This window comes from Cinclus cinclus, chromosome 9, assembly GCF_963662255.1.
Source record: "Cinclus cinclus chromosome 9, bCinCin1.1, whole genome shotgun sequence".
In the NCBI taxonomy this organism is placed as follows: domain Eukaryota; kingdom Metazoa; phylum Chordata; class Aves; order Passeriformes; family Cinclidae; genus Cinclus; species Cinclus cinclus.
The window spans coordinates 12,957,639-12,970,624 of NC_085054.1; the positions used below are offsets into that span (position 1 = coordinate 12,957,639).

A 12,986-nucleotide genomic window follows, 5' to 3' on the forward strand; every position below is an offset into this window, starting at 1 on the left:
AAAGAAGGAAGCTATACCACCCCATGGCTTGTGACATGGGTTTACTCCCTTGCAACTGTTTGAAGCCATCTGATAGCTATTGCATAAACAACAGGGTCTTGAAACTGGTCACAAAGAGTGATAGATACACTGAGAGATGTATTTAAATCCTCTTTGTGGGGCAAATACTTTGTAAATAGGCTTTGCCTTTGAATAACTATCACTTTGCAAGAGAATAGTTGAGTGCTCTTAACAAACTAAGTAATTTATTAGACTTACAATATATTTTGAAGAATTTTTAAGATTAATACAGCTGCTGCAGAAATGGAGTTAGTTGTAATTTGGCGTAATGTTTTTTGAAATCATACTCACTCTGTTGAATTTCCGTTAAGCAGGTAAAATGGCAAAAGTTCATTTTTCCCCAAATTCCCATTTCATATACTGATAACATTTCTCATAATTGTCCATTCATTTTGGGCTCTTGTACAATGATAAAGAGTCTCCTAGCATACAGTGCATAGATACACCAGTTAGTGTAATATGTTGCATTACATTCTCAAGTGAAAGCAGACTTCTTTGCATCATTGTTTTCTTCTGTGCTCAGGGCACCCTAACAAGTGTAGTTGACAAGCAAACAGAGGAGGATGTGGGAAGGAGCTTGGGAAACCTGTGCTCCATTTCCAGTCCCACTGTTGATGCAGGCCAAGAGAATTGCTGTTTTTAAACTGAAGGTGGGATTTTTATTCCAAGGGAAGTTGCAAGGAGGAACAAATTCTACTCTAAAAATGATCAAAATACCTAATTCTGATAAACTTTGCAGAGTGCTTCACAGACATTTATTCTTAAAGCTGGGGTTGCTCTCGACCTGTTTCCCAAGCTTAGTTGCTGAGATCACTGTGTGCTCACCTTTGAGCTGCATAGCAGACTGGGCTTACCAGGTACTGAGAAGCTGAGAAACCAGCAATAAGAAAAAGAAAATTGAAACTTTCCCGAGGGATATTTTTGTTTTGGTTTGGTTTTGTTTTAGTTGGAATTTCTTATAGTTACATAAATGTACAGAGTTTTTTTGCCAACTTTGTTGATCAGCTTTCTTAAGTCTTGCGCTTGTCGCATTCCAGAACAGAATAATACTTAATCAGAAGTAATGTTTTTTTATTTGTGTTGGGGTTTTGCTGGGTTTTTCTCTCTCTATTCTTTTTTCTCTTTCCATACTGCGCTAGCCAGGAAGCCTAGCACTGACAAGGCAACTGGTCTGCTTTAACTGGTCTATATACTGAGACAGTCCCATCTTATATCTATAATGTGGTGTCCTGTACCTACCAGGATTTCAAGTGCATGAAATTCTTACCTATAAAGCACTGTTTTCTGGCTTGTTCTGTGATTCTGTGGTGCCACTGAGAATATAGGGCAAATAGAACAAGATCGTGCTTGAAACTGTTGATCTTTTTTGTCACTTCCATCTATGTATGAGTTTGCATTCCATAATTAGATAATCTATATATTGTTTCATTTTGTATAAAGAATATAGATATAAAGGATATAAAGATACAAGATAGAGATATAAGATAAAGATATAATGATATAAAATGAAGTGATTTGTGTGTCTAATAGGACGTATAATAGGATGTTCTTTTCTCATTTTCCTTACACATGTATAATACATTTTAGGTATGGGAAAATTGTATCCACGAAGGCTATTTTGGACAAGACTACAAACAAATGCAAAGGTATGTATATTTTCCTTTATTCTGTGTTCCCCTGAAAGTCATAACCGATTCCATAAAATGCGTTGATGTTGTATTTTAAGTGCTTTTTACCTTTGTTGGTTTGGAGTGGGCTTTTTTTCCCATTCTTGTTCCTAAATGAGTTTTGTTCTTGCTGGTGGTTGGTGTATTCAATGCATTTGCCTCCTTGGAGCTGGCAGACAGCCGGTGTCAGTGGCGCAGCCGAGCCAGAGTGAAGCTCACATGCACAGTGCTGGCTGGCAGCTCACCTCTATTTTAAAAACAAAAATGGAGTTAAAAACAGCTTTTCCCCCTTTGCCTGGAGAAACTAGGGAAGCTTGCAGATGACCATTCAACTGTACTAAGCATCTTAAAAAATTATACATTGTGGAAATAAGCTCCATTGATTAGTGTAGCTTGAAGCAGCACTTAATTACATGTTCCAGTACTCAGATTGTGTTTTGTTATGTTCTATTGAATGTATTGGGAGCAAAGAGAAGGTTCATTTTCAATGAAGTAATTGCAGCTGGGAAAAAAAAATAAATCAGAACTCCTCTAGACAAGCTGGATACATCACTTCATGGATTTTCTTCACTCACTGCAATTGCAGCAGTTTGGATCCCAGCACATTTGTGGTGGGAGAAGGTGTGGTAGCAGACACTGAAATTCCAGATTTCAGACTTTAGTTTTTTACAATTAAGAGGATAATTTCTAAGCAAAGTGAAATATTAAGTCAGCTGATTGAGCAGTTTTAATAAGCATAGTGTCTATGAATGAGCAGAAAGCTGATAGGCAGAGGGAGGAGAATTCATCATTAATTAAGACAAGGCTTTTGTGCAGAACTTGGAATCAGTGCAGGGACATAGCTTCTCAAGTCCCCATCTTAAGCAAATTAAAGAGGTATTGACGGTTCAGAAAACAACATTTCTAGAAATTTTTTTCCTGACTTGTATGCAGATGTAATTGTGACTAGGAAAGAGAAGATACCCTTTTCAATTATTTTAATTAATTAACACCTATGACTGCACTTAACTGATTTAGTTTGTCCATTCTGTCAGTTACTGAAGTGTTCAGCAATCCTTTCAGAGATACAGAAATTCTTACATTAATTCTTTAAGAGATTTAAGATTACTTTTTCAGTACAGAATTTAAATCTCATTGACAAAAAGCGGTAGCTAACAGCCTGTTGTGACAGTACACTGCTAGGTGAGCTCACTGTGTGTCCCTGAAATTGCAGTGGGAACATAAGTAGGCAGAATGCAAATATCTAACTGGAATTTAACCAAAAGATTGACAGCATCTCTGGCTTTTGCCAAAAAACACACCATGGGGTTTAAACTAACGAGAACAACGAGCAATTGAGCTTCTATATCATCTGGAAGGTGGCAAAGCCAGCTTTGATGGCATGCTTGGTGTCAGTATGTAACTTTGTCTGTATTACACCCTGCAGTGTGTTGGTAATAACCCAGGCTGCCATGGGTGTGGAGAGCTAGTTTGGGATATGGGAAGTTAGTCTTGCCTTGGCAGCACAAAACTTGGTATGAACTAACTCACTTTGTTTCATGTGGGGATTTAACAACCCACACCACCACGTGTTACACAAAACAATATGCTGCTTTCTTCAGCTTCTTGGCAGCATAAATAAGCTTGCACTGATGTACAAGGCTGCTTGAGTTGTTTTTCCCAAGTTAAGAGCTTTAAAGCTTGTTCTGTTACAGCATTAGACAGCCTTTTCTCAGTATAGTTATACTGTAAGAGGAAGGTAATATATTGTGAAATGTTTCCATTTTCTACTCTTCCAGAGGTTATTTCATTGTTGGTTTTTTGTTTGTTTTCTTTCACCCCAACCTTAACTCTGTAAAGGGATTTTATTAATGCTTGGGCAGTTCACTGGTGAAAGAGAGGGGGGTTGAAAAATGCACGATGAGGTTTGCAATAACGTCTTGTGGAAGTAGCTTCCAAACCCTGACTACCTCTTGGTGAGCCTTGAGCCTCCAATTCCCAGGCTGGATTAAAAATTCCAGCCTGTAAGGTCAGTGTCTGTTAAGGCCAAGGTATATTACTATTTGGACATCCTGGAATCCCTTAGTTATGTGTTCTTGTTCAGAATAAGAAAACAGATTATTGCAGATGCATGGAATTTGTTTCAATTGGTGTTAAGCTTATTTTAATGTTTGAAGTTTGCATTATATGGTGTAGAAAAAGCTTTCAGGACAGTTTTTCTCATGCTTTCAATAGAGCTGGGTTTTCACTCAGTTTTAAATTAACCTTTTATGTATATACAGTGAGATAAGTGATTTACCAAAAATTTGGTAGGTATGTATAAACTAAATTCTTCTCGCAGTTTTGAATAAACGAGGAGTAATTTACAGACCGACTTGTCATTTATTCTTACTGTAATAAGAATTTACTTCAGAAAAATTAACAGATGATGCTTTATTTGGTGATCTCTGAAGTAATCTGCTGCTAGAAGTTACATACCATAGAATACAAAGCAAAGCACTCTACTGCTTGTTAGCAATTTGGTCAAAATTCTGGTAATGAGTTGTCATGGAAATTGATTTGTTCCATTAGGGCAGATCCCCACCAGTTCAAGGTTCAAGAACTTTGCTAGATTTTTTTCTTGGGGGGACACTGCATGAAGAACTTGAGTTCAAATTGTCCCTCTCCATGAACAAGAAAATGGTATTAAATATCCATGCCAGTAGCATGGCTGGTGGCTGTGAAGTGTTTGTTTATGAGCTGGTTGCTGTCTTGTTAACAAAAATGATGTTTTCTCTTTCAGGTTACGGTTTTGTTGACTTTGATAGCCCAGCAGCTGCTCAGAAGGCAGTTTCTGCTTTAAAGGCCAGTGGAGTCCAAGCACAGATGGCAAAGGTGAGTTAAAATAACCAGTTAATTCTTGCAATGGGTTGTGAAGGTGAGCAGCCACCACAGTTTCTTGTGTGGTGGCACAAGGGCAGTGTGGAGTCTCCAGCTGCAGGGCCCTTTACAGAGAGCACAGTCCTCAAGCCACATGATTGTTAAGGTAATGAAATGGAGACACTTTGACTGCCATATCCCAAATAATCTCAACTAATTAAATAAAGAAGCATGATATTGTAAAGTCTCCAAACTGATCTCGTTGCATTTATCAATTTATTCATAATAGTCTTTTCCATTGCCTTCATCAAACAAAAGCTTAGCAATAATTTGTAAAAACTACAGCAGGCTTTATGAATTGGTTTATAGCAAAAATGTATGAAAGGTTTCATAGACTGTCTGTTTGTTACTGAGGTTAGAAACCTTGTGATTTAGGGATTATTTTTTATGCATACCATAGCAAAAAATAACCCTTGAACTGTTTCAGTCCTTCTGGTATACTTTTTTGCTAATATAAGTAAAACTTGAATCTGAGCATTGGTGATAGATGTCTTGAAATTCTTAGCCAGCTCTTGGCTGACCTATTTCTGCATCAAGGCAAACCCGAGAATTATTAAAAAATAACAGAATGAGAGTGCTCTTCTTTTTCTCTAATTTTTAATGAACCTTGCCTCTGAACCAGCTTATTAGCCACATGTGATCTTCAGAGCATCTTCAGTGCTCTTTTATGAATTTAGGGAGATGATACTTTGGTAATGATACCATAATTCATTCTTGTTGAGTCAGATGGCCTGGTTCCAAAAGAGAGCCATAAACACCTCTACAAATTTGTTAACTACAGAAAATATTACCAGTATAATCTGCTGATATAATTCTTGTACCTCTTAAAGCAAATTTATTTTTAGCTTGAAAATTATATACTAATATAAAAAAACCTAAAATCCAGTAATCACAGAGGCTTTTTTATTAATGTAGTCTGCTAAAAATCTAGCAAATCTTTTATAGTTTTCCACTAGGTGCAGATTTTTTTCAGATGAGATATTTTCCACAGTTTCTCAGCTGAAGGGAACAGTTAAGCTAACAACATAAATGTCTTTGGATGGATTCCAGGGCAACAAAATGGAAACCATATGCTTCATACTTAATGCATGTTTCGTTACAGCCATGACACAAACATACATGCTTACTGGAAAACACTTGTTATTTTTTTTCCTTTTATAAGGTTCTATGTATGCTTAATAAAGGCCATTTATTTAATTTTTAGATTTTAGGTGATCACTTTAAAATATACCCCAGATTTTTCAAAGTTCTGTCTGCCGTCTTAGGAATATGATATCTAGGTAGGAGGGGCAAAAAGAGATTTTGAAGTCATGTAAATTCATTTTCTTAATGAACTTTGTCTGATTTAATTGTTTTCTTGAGTTGATGGAGAAGCTCTAATAATTAACTATAGTAACCTAATGAATAGTTTCTTAATCTTTTTTATAGTATATATTTCTGACTCATTTCCTCTGACAGTTGCAAGATCAGTAATACTTCTTCTTGTTAGCATTAATGAAAAGATGTGCACCAAAATGTCCAACAGTTTTGGGTATTTTTCTGACCTTGTGTCAAGCCTGATGACCTCTGGGAAACCTGTAACTATGAGGTTTGCATTCCAGTGAAACTTGTTCTGCCAATTAATACAGAGAGAGTGTTTGAATTACTAAAAAGACCAACCCCAAAATCAGCCCAATGAACAGTATCACAACAAGCAGTCACTAGTGACTGTGAGTTTGAGTATTTTGATTTTTGTCTGTTTTGAGCCATTGGATTTTTTTTCCCCCTGGGCAATGCTGCTCCCCTTTTATCTAAAAAATCCTATCTCTGCTTAGATGCTCCAAACTGGGAATGGACAGTCACAGTTGCTTTGGCTAGATTAGCAAATCGCACCCTTCACATGCAACACACGACAAAAGTTTGTGTTTGTGTGTTTAGTATTTTATCCTTTTGCGTGTGACCACCTGTGCCATGGGTGGTGGTCCTGTAATGACACTGCTTCAGGCTTCAGCCTGAGTGTCACAGAGAAGGATTTGAGGAGTTTCCTGGCTGGCTGGGCAATCGATTTCCTGACTGAACGCCGCAGCTGCTGCAGTTTCAAAGAGGAAATCCATGCCCAGGGTGGGATTTATCCATAGGAAGATGTTGTAATTGCTCTGTGCCCAGCGTGTCAGGAGCAGCACAGTTCCTCAGTGCTCTCAGCTTCCCTCCAGACGTGGTTCCTGACCCACAGGAAGGAAAAGAACAGGGAGGAAAATGTTCTTGCTGAAGCCACATTCTGACTCTGCCCTTTTTGCAGTGTCCTGTTGTAGCTCTAGGTCAGTGAGCTAAAAACTACTCATGTCATCAAGTTTATCTGCAAATTCTGCTTTAGTGTGGAAGTGGTTCAGATTTTTAAATATTAAAATTTTTGTTTTGTAGAGATAACCTCAAATTACAGTTATATTATTTTTCAAAATATTAAGTAGTGAATTACATGATGATGATGATGATGATGATGACTCCTATCCACGGGGTAAAATCATGCTGTACTTGGCAGTCTTCTTCCAAGTTGATTTGGCTCAAGAGCAGAGTAGGAAGGCCCCAGTGTCTGAGATATGGCTTCAGGCAAAATCCTGCCAAATCTATCCCTGGGGCCACTGCTGGTGGAGAAGAGGCTACCACTCAGGATGTGCCACGATATTGCAACCCTGTGTCAGTCCATTGCTCATGCAATACCATGTCTTCAGCTACTCTGCTCTTCCTGAGATCTGAACTGGGAACCCTTGGCTAAGACAAGGCAGCTCACATAAGGTGCTAATTGCCTAGCCAGGGGGTGAGAGTAGTTGTTGAATGGAAATTTAAAATGGATTTAACAAGCTATTGCCCCTCTTCTCTCTTCTACTTGAGTATTGCTAGTGATAAGTCCATCTTTTTCAGAGTATGTAAGTGGCTGTGAAAGGGGATCAGATGATGGAAGCCGTACTGGTAGCCAGCTTGTTTCAGGACTCACCAGTAAAACCAGCAGATTATCTCTTACTCAACAGATTAAGGAGCAAATACATGTCTTGCAACAGTAGTGTTATTTCGAAGCTAGTTAGTAACTGCTGGGTGTCCAATTATTATTTTCATTCCTTTTAATTTATTGAAATGTCTTATTTTATTATTCTTGCTTCTAGAGGAGTGATTATAAACCAATAATCATAAATTTAAAAGCTGTGATTTTGTAGAGCTGTGCAGTCTTTAGGTAAGATTAGTAGTAGTATTGAAAAGCTCTGACCATTTTGTTAGTTAGGAAAGTTGTGATTGCTGTCAGAGTGATTTTTTCTGAGAGCTCTCTTCTCTTCCCAGCACCCCACAGGTGAAAGTGAGATAACTCTAGGTTTCTACATTATTCAGAGCAGACAGAAAGTGTCTTTGTGTATAGGAAGATAAATGCACACAGAAAATCCACTATATATTGGTATTTTGCGTTCTCATGGGCTTTTGACTTTGAGGTTAACAAAAAGCATTCAAGTCGTTGCTCCGACCAAGTTCTGTCCCATCAAATGGTGTTAACTGAATTCACCTGTAGCTATTGAAGCAACTGTTTCAAATGGAAAGTTAACTAATTCTTACATTCTGGATGTAAACTAATATATAAATATAAAAGGTGAAAAGGGGCTACTAAATAAGAATGGTTAGTAAAACCCACAGTTGTTCTCATCTTTCTGTCTGGCAAACTTAAGACAGGAAGAGAATCATTGTGTTTGCAGCCCAGATAAAGTTAGCAAGAGAATATCTATATTATACTGGCAGCAGTGTAGAGCTGCATAAGCCAGCTAGAATACCAGTGTGGCTCTGCCAGCTCAGACTTCATTGAGTGTTAACTCCTTCCTGGCATGGCAGGGACATTTGTACAACCAGATTGTCCATCTCCTGGTAGGTTGACAGATTTCTGAGATAATAGTGAAAGGCTTATATCTACTAAAATTGCTCTACGTAAGGAATTACCACTTTTTGCAAAGAGCTTGCAATGTACTTTAGGCATCACAAGGAGGATTAATGGACATTCTCACAGTTGAACTTCAACCATGTGTTTAAAATTAGTGTAGTGTCTTCTCTTTAAAATGATTTAGACCATCCAAGTACAACACAGCTATGATGGACTCTGACCCTGATTCTCCATACTTTGTTGTTGAAGACCTTGTCTTCTCACATCCCTTCAGTTCTCTCTCTCCTAATGAGAGTTGTTGTTCTCCTGTATTTACAACTTTACTATAAGATTGTCAAGATAATTTATAACTTATATGGTTGATATTCGTTGTTTTCCAGTTTGTGTTTTCCTGTTTGTTTGGGTTTTTTTTTCCCCCTATGGAAGCATAAAGTTACCTTTAGAAAACAAAGTAGTCCACCGACATGGAAGATTTCTGTGGTCAGTGAGACTTGTTAATTTGAGCCAAGGAATGTTGTTCTATGTACTAATGTGCATTTTTGTGGGAAGACTCACTGTTTATCCATTCGAAGATTTCCCCAGAGTTGCACATTTTTAGGACTTAGGCCTTCAGATTCATAATGTTACTATTTCCTCCTCCTTACAGTCTTCCCTTCCGCTGACACAGTGAAGTGTGGTCCTGCTTATTTGTATTAGCTCTCACATTAGCATGTCACTAAATACTTTCAAATATTTTAAGCTTGTGCAAAAAATTAGGGCCGTCTTAACAATTGTTTCTTATTTGAATTGTGTCAGAATAACAAGGTGCTAACAATGTAAAGGATGCTCTCCCACCACATACTGACTTCCACCATTCTTAAGACACAATTTGTGTTTTCTGGAGTGGTCTAGAGGCCCTCAAAGCATCAGACCATATTGTAGAATGTGTGGGGGTGGGTTTTATCTTATGATGAATATGAGCCCATTGTCTGAGTTAATGGTATTCCTCTGGAGTACAGAGGTGACCTGAATTTGAAATCTTTATATTTTTCACTCATGGTTACAAAGGCAGAACCGTGATGTACTCTCCATGTGCAGGTAGCTTTATATCTTTCTTTTCTAAGTTTTTATACTTTAAGCTTAGTCTAGGTGACTTTTTCCCCAAATGTATTTGGAAAAGTTGAATTGTCACACCATATGAAGTGTGAACTTGGGTAGGGAAGAGCTGCTTAGCTGCTTGTCCTCATCTCTGTAACAGAAATCAAGGCTTTTCCACAGCTGATAAGCATAATGTGTTGAAGGCAGCTCTTCTTTATGTTGCTGATGAAGAACATGGTTTTAAATGAGCAAAAATGAGAAATAGCTAACTTTTTTGAGGTTGGGTAATGTATTGCTTATAGTACTTGTCTTCACTGTGACAACCTTCTGGAGAATTAAATCAGTTTTCATTCCTACAGAGCAAAGTAAGAGAAATAGTTTAGGTTACCATGGTAGCTAGTGCACTTAATCTAACTGGAGAAGGTAGGCATGTTGCAATTTTTTTTATTCTGCATCTGGGCTTCTGAATGCCAAAGAACAGATGACAGGCAAACTGGAGCTAACTCAAGCAGATTTCTGCAACAGTTTTTAGCAACTGTCTTGAAAAGTTTTCTTTTTACCTAGTTTTTACTACTTTTTTTAGGTAATAGTATTAAATCTTACTGTAACAGATTTAAAAGAAATATAATAAGTTTTTCTCCTTATATCTGTAAAACTTCTTAAAAGTAATTATAAAATAAATTGAAGGTACGCTAAATTTTACTTACCTGAGAGCCAAATGACTATCACTGCAGGAATTGCAAGTGCACTAAATAGACAGTTAACAACCACTTGCCTTGAGTAAAGAGCTTCAGCCCACAAAAGTCTTACATCAGTTGCTAAGTAGTGCTGTGGCTTGTTGTGACAAGGGTCTGGTGCCTTCTTATGAACTGTGGTGGGCTCATTCAGAGCTCCCAGGGAGTACCTTTGTGCCCTTCTGGCAAAGGGAAGGCAAAATCACTGAGAAATAAAAAAAGAATGTATTAATGAAGTGATAGTCAGATTAGTCACAATGCTTATTGTAGTTAATTCCTCTTCTTAATACAGATGTGCCTGTAAAAATAAATTCAGATGTTTAGTTTATTAATCATACGCAGTTCTGGAGAACAAGTGAAGATTATGGTAGTGATTTCTCCCCGAATTGTGTTGTTAACAGTCTGTGGTCAGACAGTATTAAAACTGTGGCTAGAACAGACATATTTCAGTGAGACACTGGCCAATTGTAAATGTTGAAGTAGTATCTATATGAAGGCAGACAAGCATTTAATCCCTCCCCTATCAGGCAGAGGATCTTCCATGCTGTGAGCAGAGCCTAGTCACATGTTTGTGAATGGCTATAGGTTCACTCTGACCTTACACACAACAACAGAAAACAGATGTCTTTGCCTTTTGCCAAGTTTCTTGCTCGCAATTTAGGAGCAATTCCACACGCACAGGGAGGTTTTTGTTAATTTCTTTCAGATGATGGTAAAGCACTTCACCTTATATAGGAATCCTGATCACCTCTTTCTACAGAAATAAATATTAGCAGTTGATCATTCCTATCACTTTTGTAAGAAATGCTGTGTCTTGTACGAGCTCTTTGGGAAAAAGCAGCACGTTACTCTGCAAGAGCTCTGCTCTGCATCTTTATACTTCTGCTTACATTCTGGCACAGAACTTCTGGAGACACAGCTTAAGGTTTTTGGTGAGTAAGGACTGATAGAAACTTGATGACTTGCATTGCTTAAAACAAGACTTGCTAGTTTCCTCAGTAATATGGGTACTTAGAGTAGCCCACAAATTTCCTGACATTGCCCATAATCTGAAAATGCTGAACTATTTCAGCATCATTCAGGATCTGCTGAGGGTTCTGTAAATTAAGAAGAACCCTGCATGAGATATGAAGACACTCAAATTAAGCAGTTTTCCTAAAATATATAGAATTAAAAAAGAGAAAATTATATTCAGTGGTTTATATGTTAATGGAGACTTGCTGCCCGAAATTAGGGAACTTTCCATTGACTTCAGTAAATCTTTTTGATCATTTCCATAAAATTGTGCAGATAATTTCAAGATATATAAGGTATGTAAGAGGAAAGTGGCTTATACAATTTTATGGATTTTAAGCAAAGGAACACCTACCTTTAAATCCTAAGAGTGATTACAGTGTATAGGCAAGGTTTGAGCTGAGTTATGTTGCAAGGTATATTTTTCTGTTTTCACTTTTTCTTTTCTAACCCCTAATTCCAGAAGAGGAATTAAAAACTCAGGTATTAAAGGATTTTTTTTTCTCTTCTGATACAGAATGGTAATAACCCTGTGAATTAAGCTATGGTGAGAGGTTTTGGTAAGGAAAAAAGTCACAAAACTTAGAGAATTAAACTCCTGCTTGCCAGAGAGAGGGGGATGACTTAAATAGTTTGTCTTTCTCCTTTCTGAATTTTAACTGTTAACCTGTAATCATTTTCCATGACAAAATCATGTATAATGGCAAACATCTGTTTATACAGTGCCATTTGTGTAAGATAGCACAGAGATGGAAGGAGGATTCTAGGTGTGGCTGCTATTTGGAAGTCAGCTTGGAAATCCAGTGTGTTCTAAGGGGAAGGAACTAACTTGCTGCTTATGATCTCCCAAAACATACCCAGATAGCTGTTTCAGGGTTTAGTAGCCTTGTGGACATGACAGAAGCTGCACAGTGAAGTAAGCTGCCCACAGGATGAGAGGAGGTATTTTGCACATTAATGGGTACAAGCCTTCCACTGGCAAACCATATAAAATTCCAAATACACTCTAGAAAAAATTCAGTCTTGCTTTGCATCTATGCCAACAGTAGCAGGGGGTGCAAATCAGTCCTTTTGTGAACCAATGGCAGTCTCTTTCTTTTCTTGAAAAGTGAAAAAGTGGCTTAAATTAATCTGTCCTGACCTAGCTGGACTTGGTGATCTCTATGGGTCCCTTCCAGCTTAGATATTCTGTGGTTCTGTGATTTATCCTTATAGCTGAACTGCTGCTGCTCCCCAGGGTGGCTGTGGGTTTGCACCTGCAATGCAGATACCACCTCAGTGCACTGTGGAATGTGTTTGTTGGCATTTCAACTATTTTGCTGGATGAATTACAGATGGAAGAAATTTCAAGTTGTATTCCAGGATTTCAGTGAGGTATCCTCATCTGTTGGCAGCGTTTTTACTTTTCATTTCCCTCCTATGCCTGCCATCTTTACCAGTTCTAGCTATGGATGTCTGTAGAAGTGTTTTCAAACTCCCCTTTATCTGCTGTGGTCTGTGTGTTCCATCAAAGGAGCAAATCAGAAGTAACTGAATCACTGGGAATATTCAGGCTGTACTAGAATGACGGAAGACTGGAGAAAGGGTCAGGAACGCAGAAGCCCTTTCCAGTCAGCCTTTGAGCATGTACCTGACCAAACCCCA

The 12,986-nt window shown here is 37.9% G+C and overlaps 1 protein-coding gene across 1 annotated transcript in view; it reads left to right on the forward strand.

The window, feature by feature from the left end:
- Positions 1-12,986, forward strand: part of RBMS1 (RNA binding motif single stranded interacting protein 1) — a 90,520-nt gene that overhangs the window by 48,392 nt on the left and 29,142 nt on the right. The window contains exons 3-4 of the mRNA XM_062498409.1: positions 1,648-1,706; positions 4,489-4,580. Of these exons, the coding sequence (XP_062354393.1) occupies positions 1,648-1,706; positions 4,489-4,580 (151 nt within the window). The remainder of the gene's footprint in view (positions 1-1,647; positions 1,707-4,488; positions 4,581-12,986) is intronic.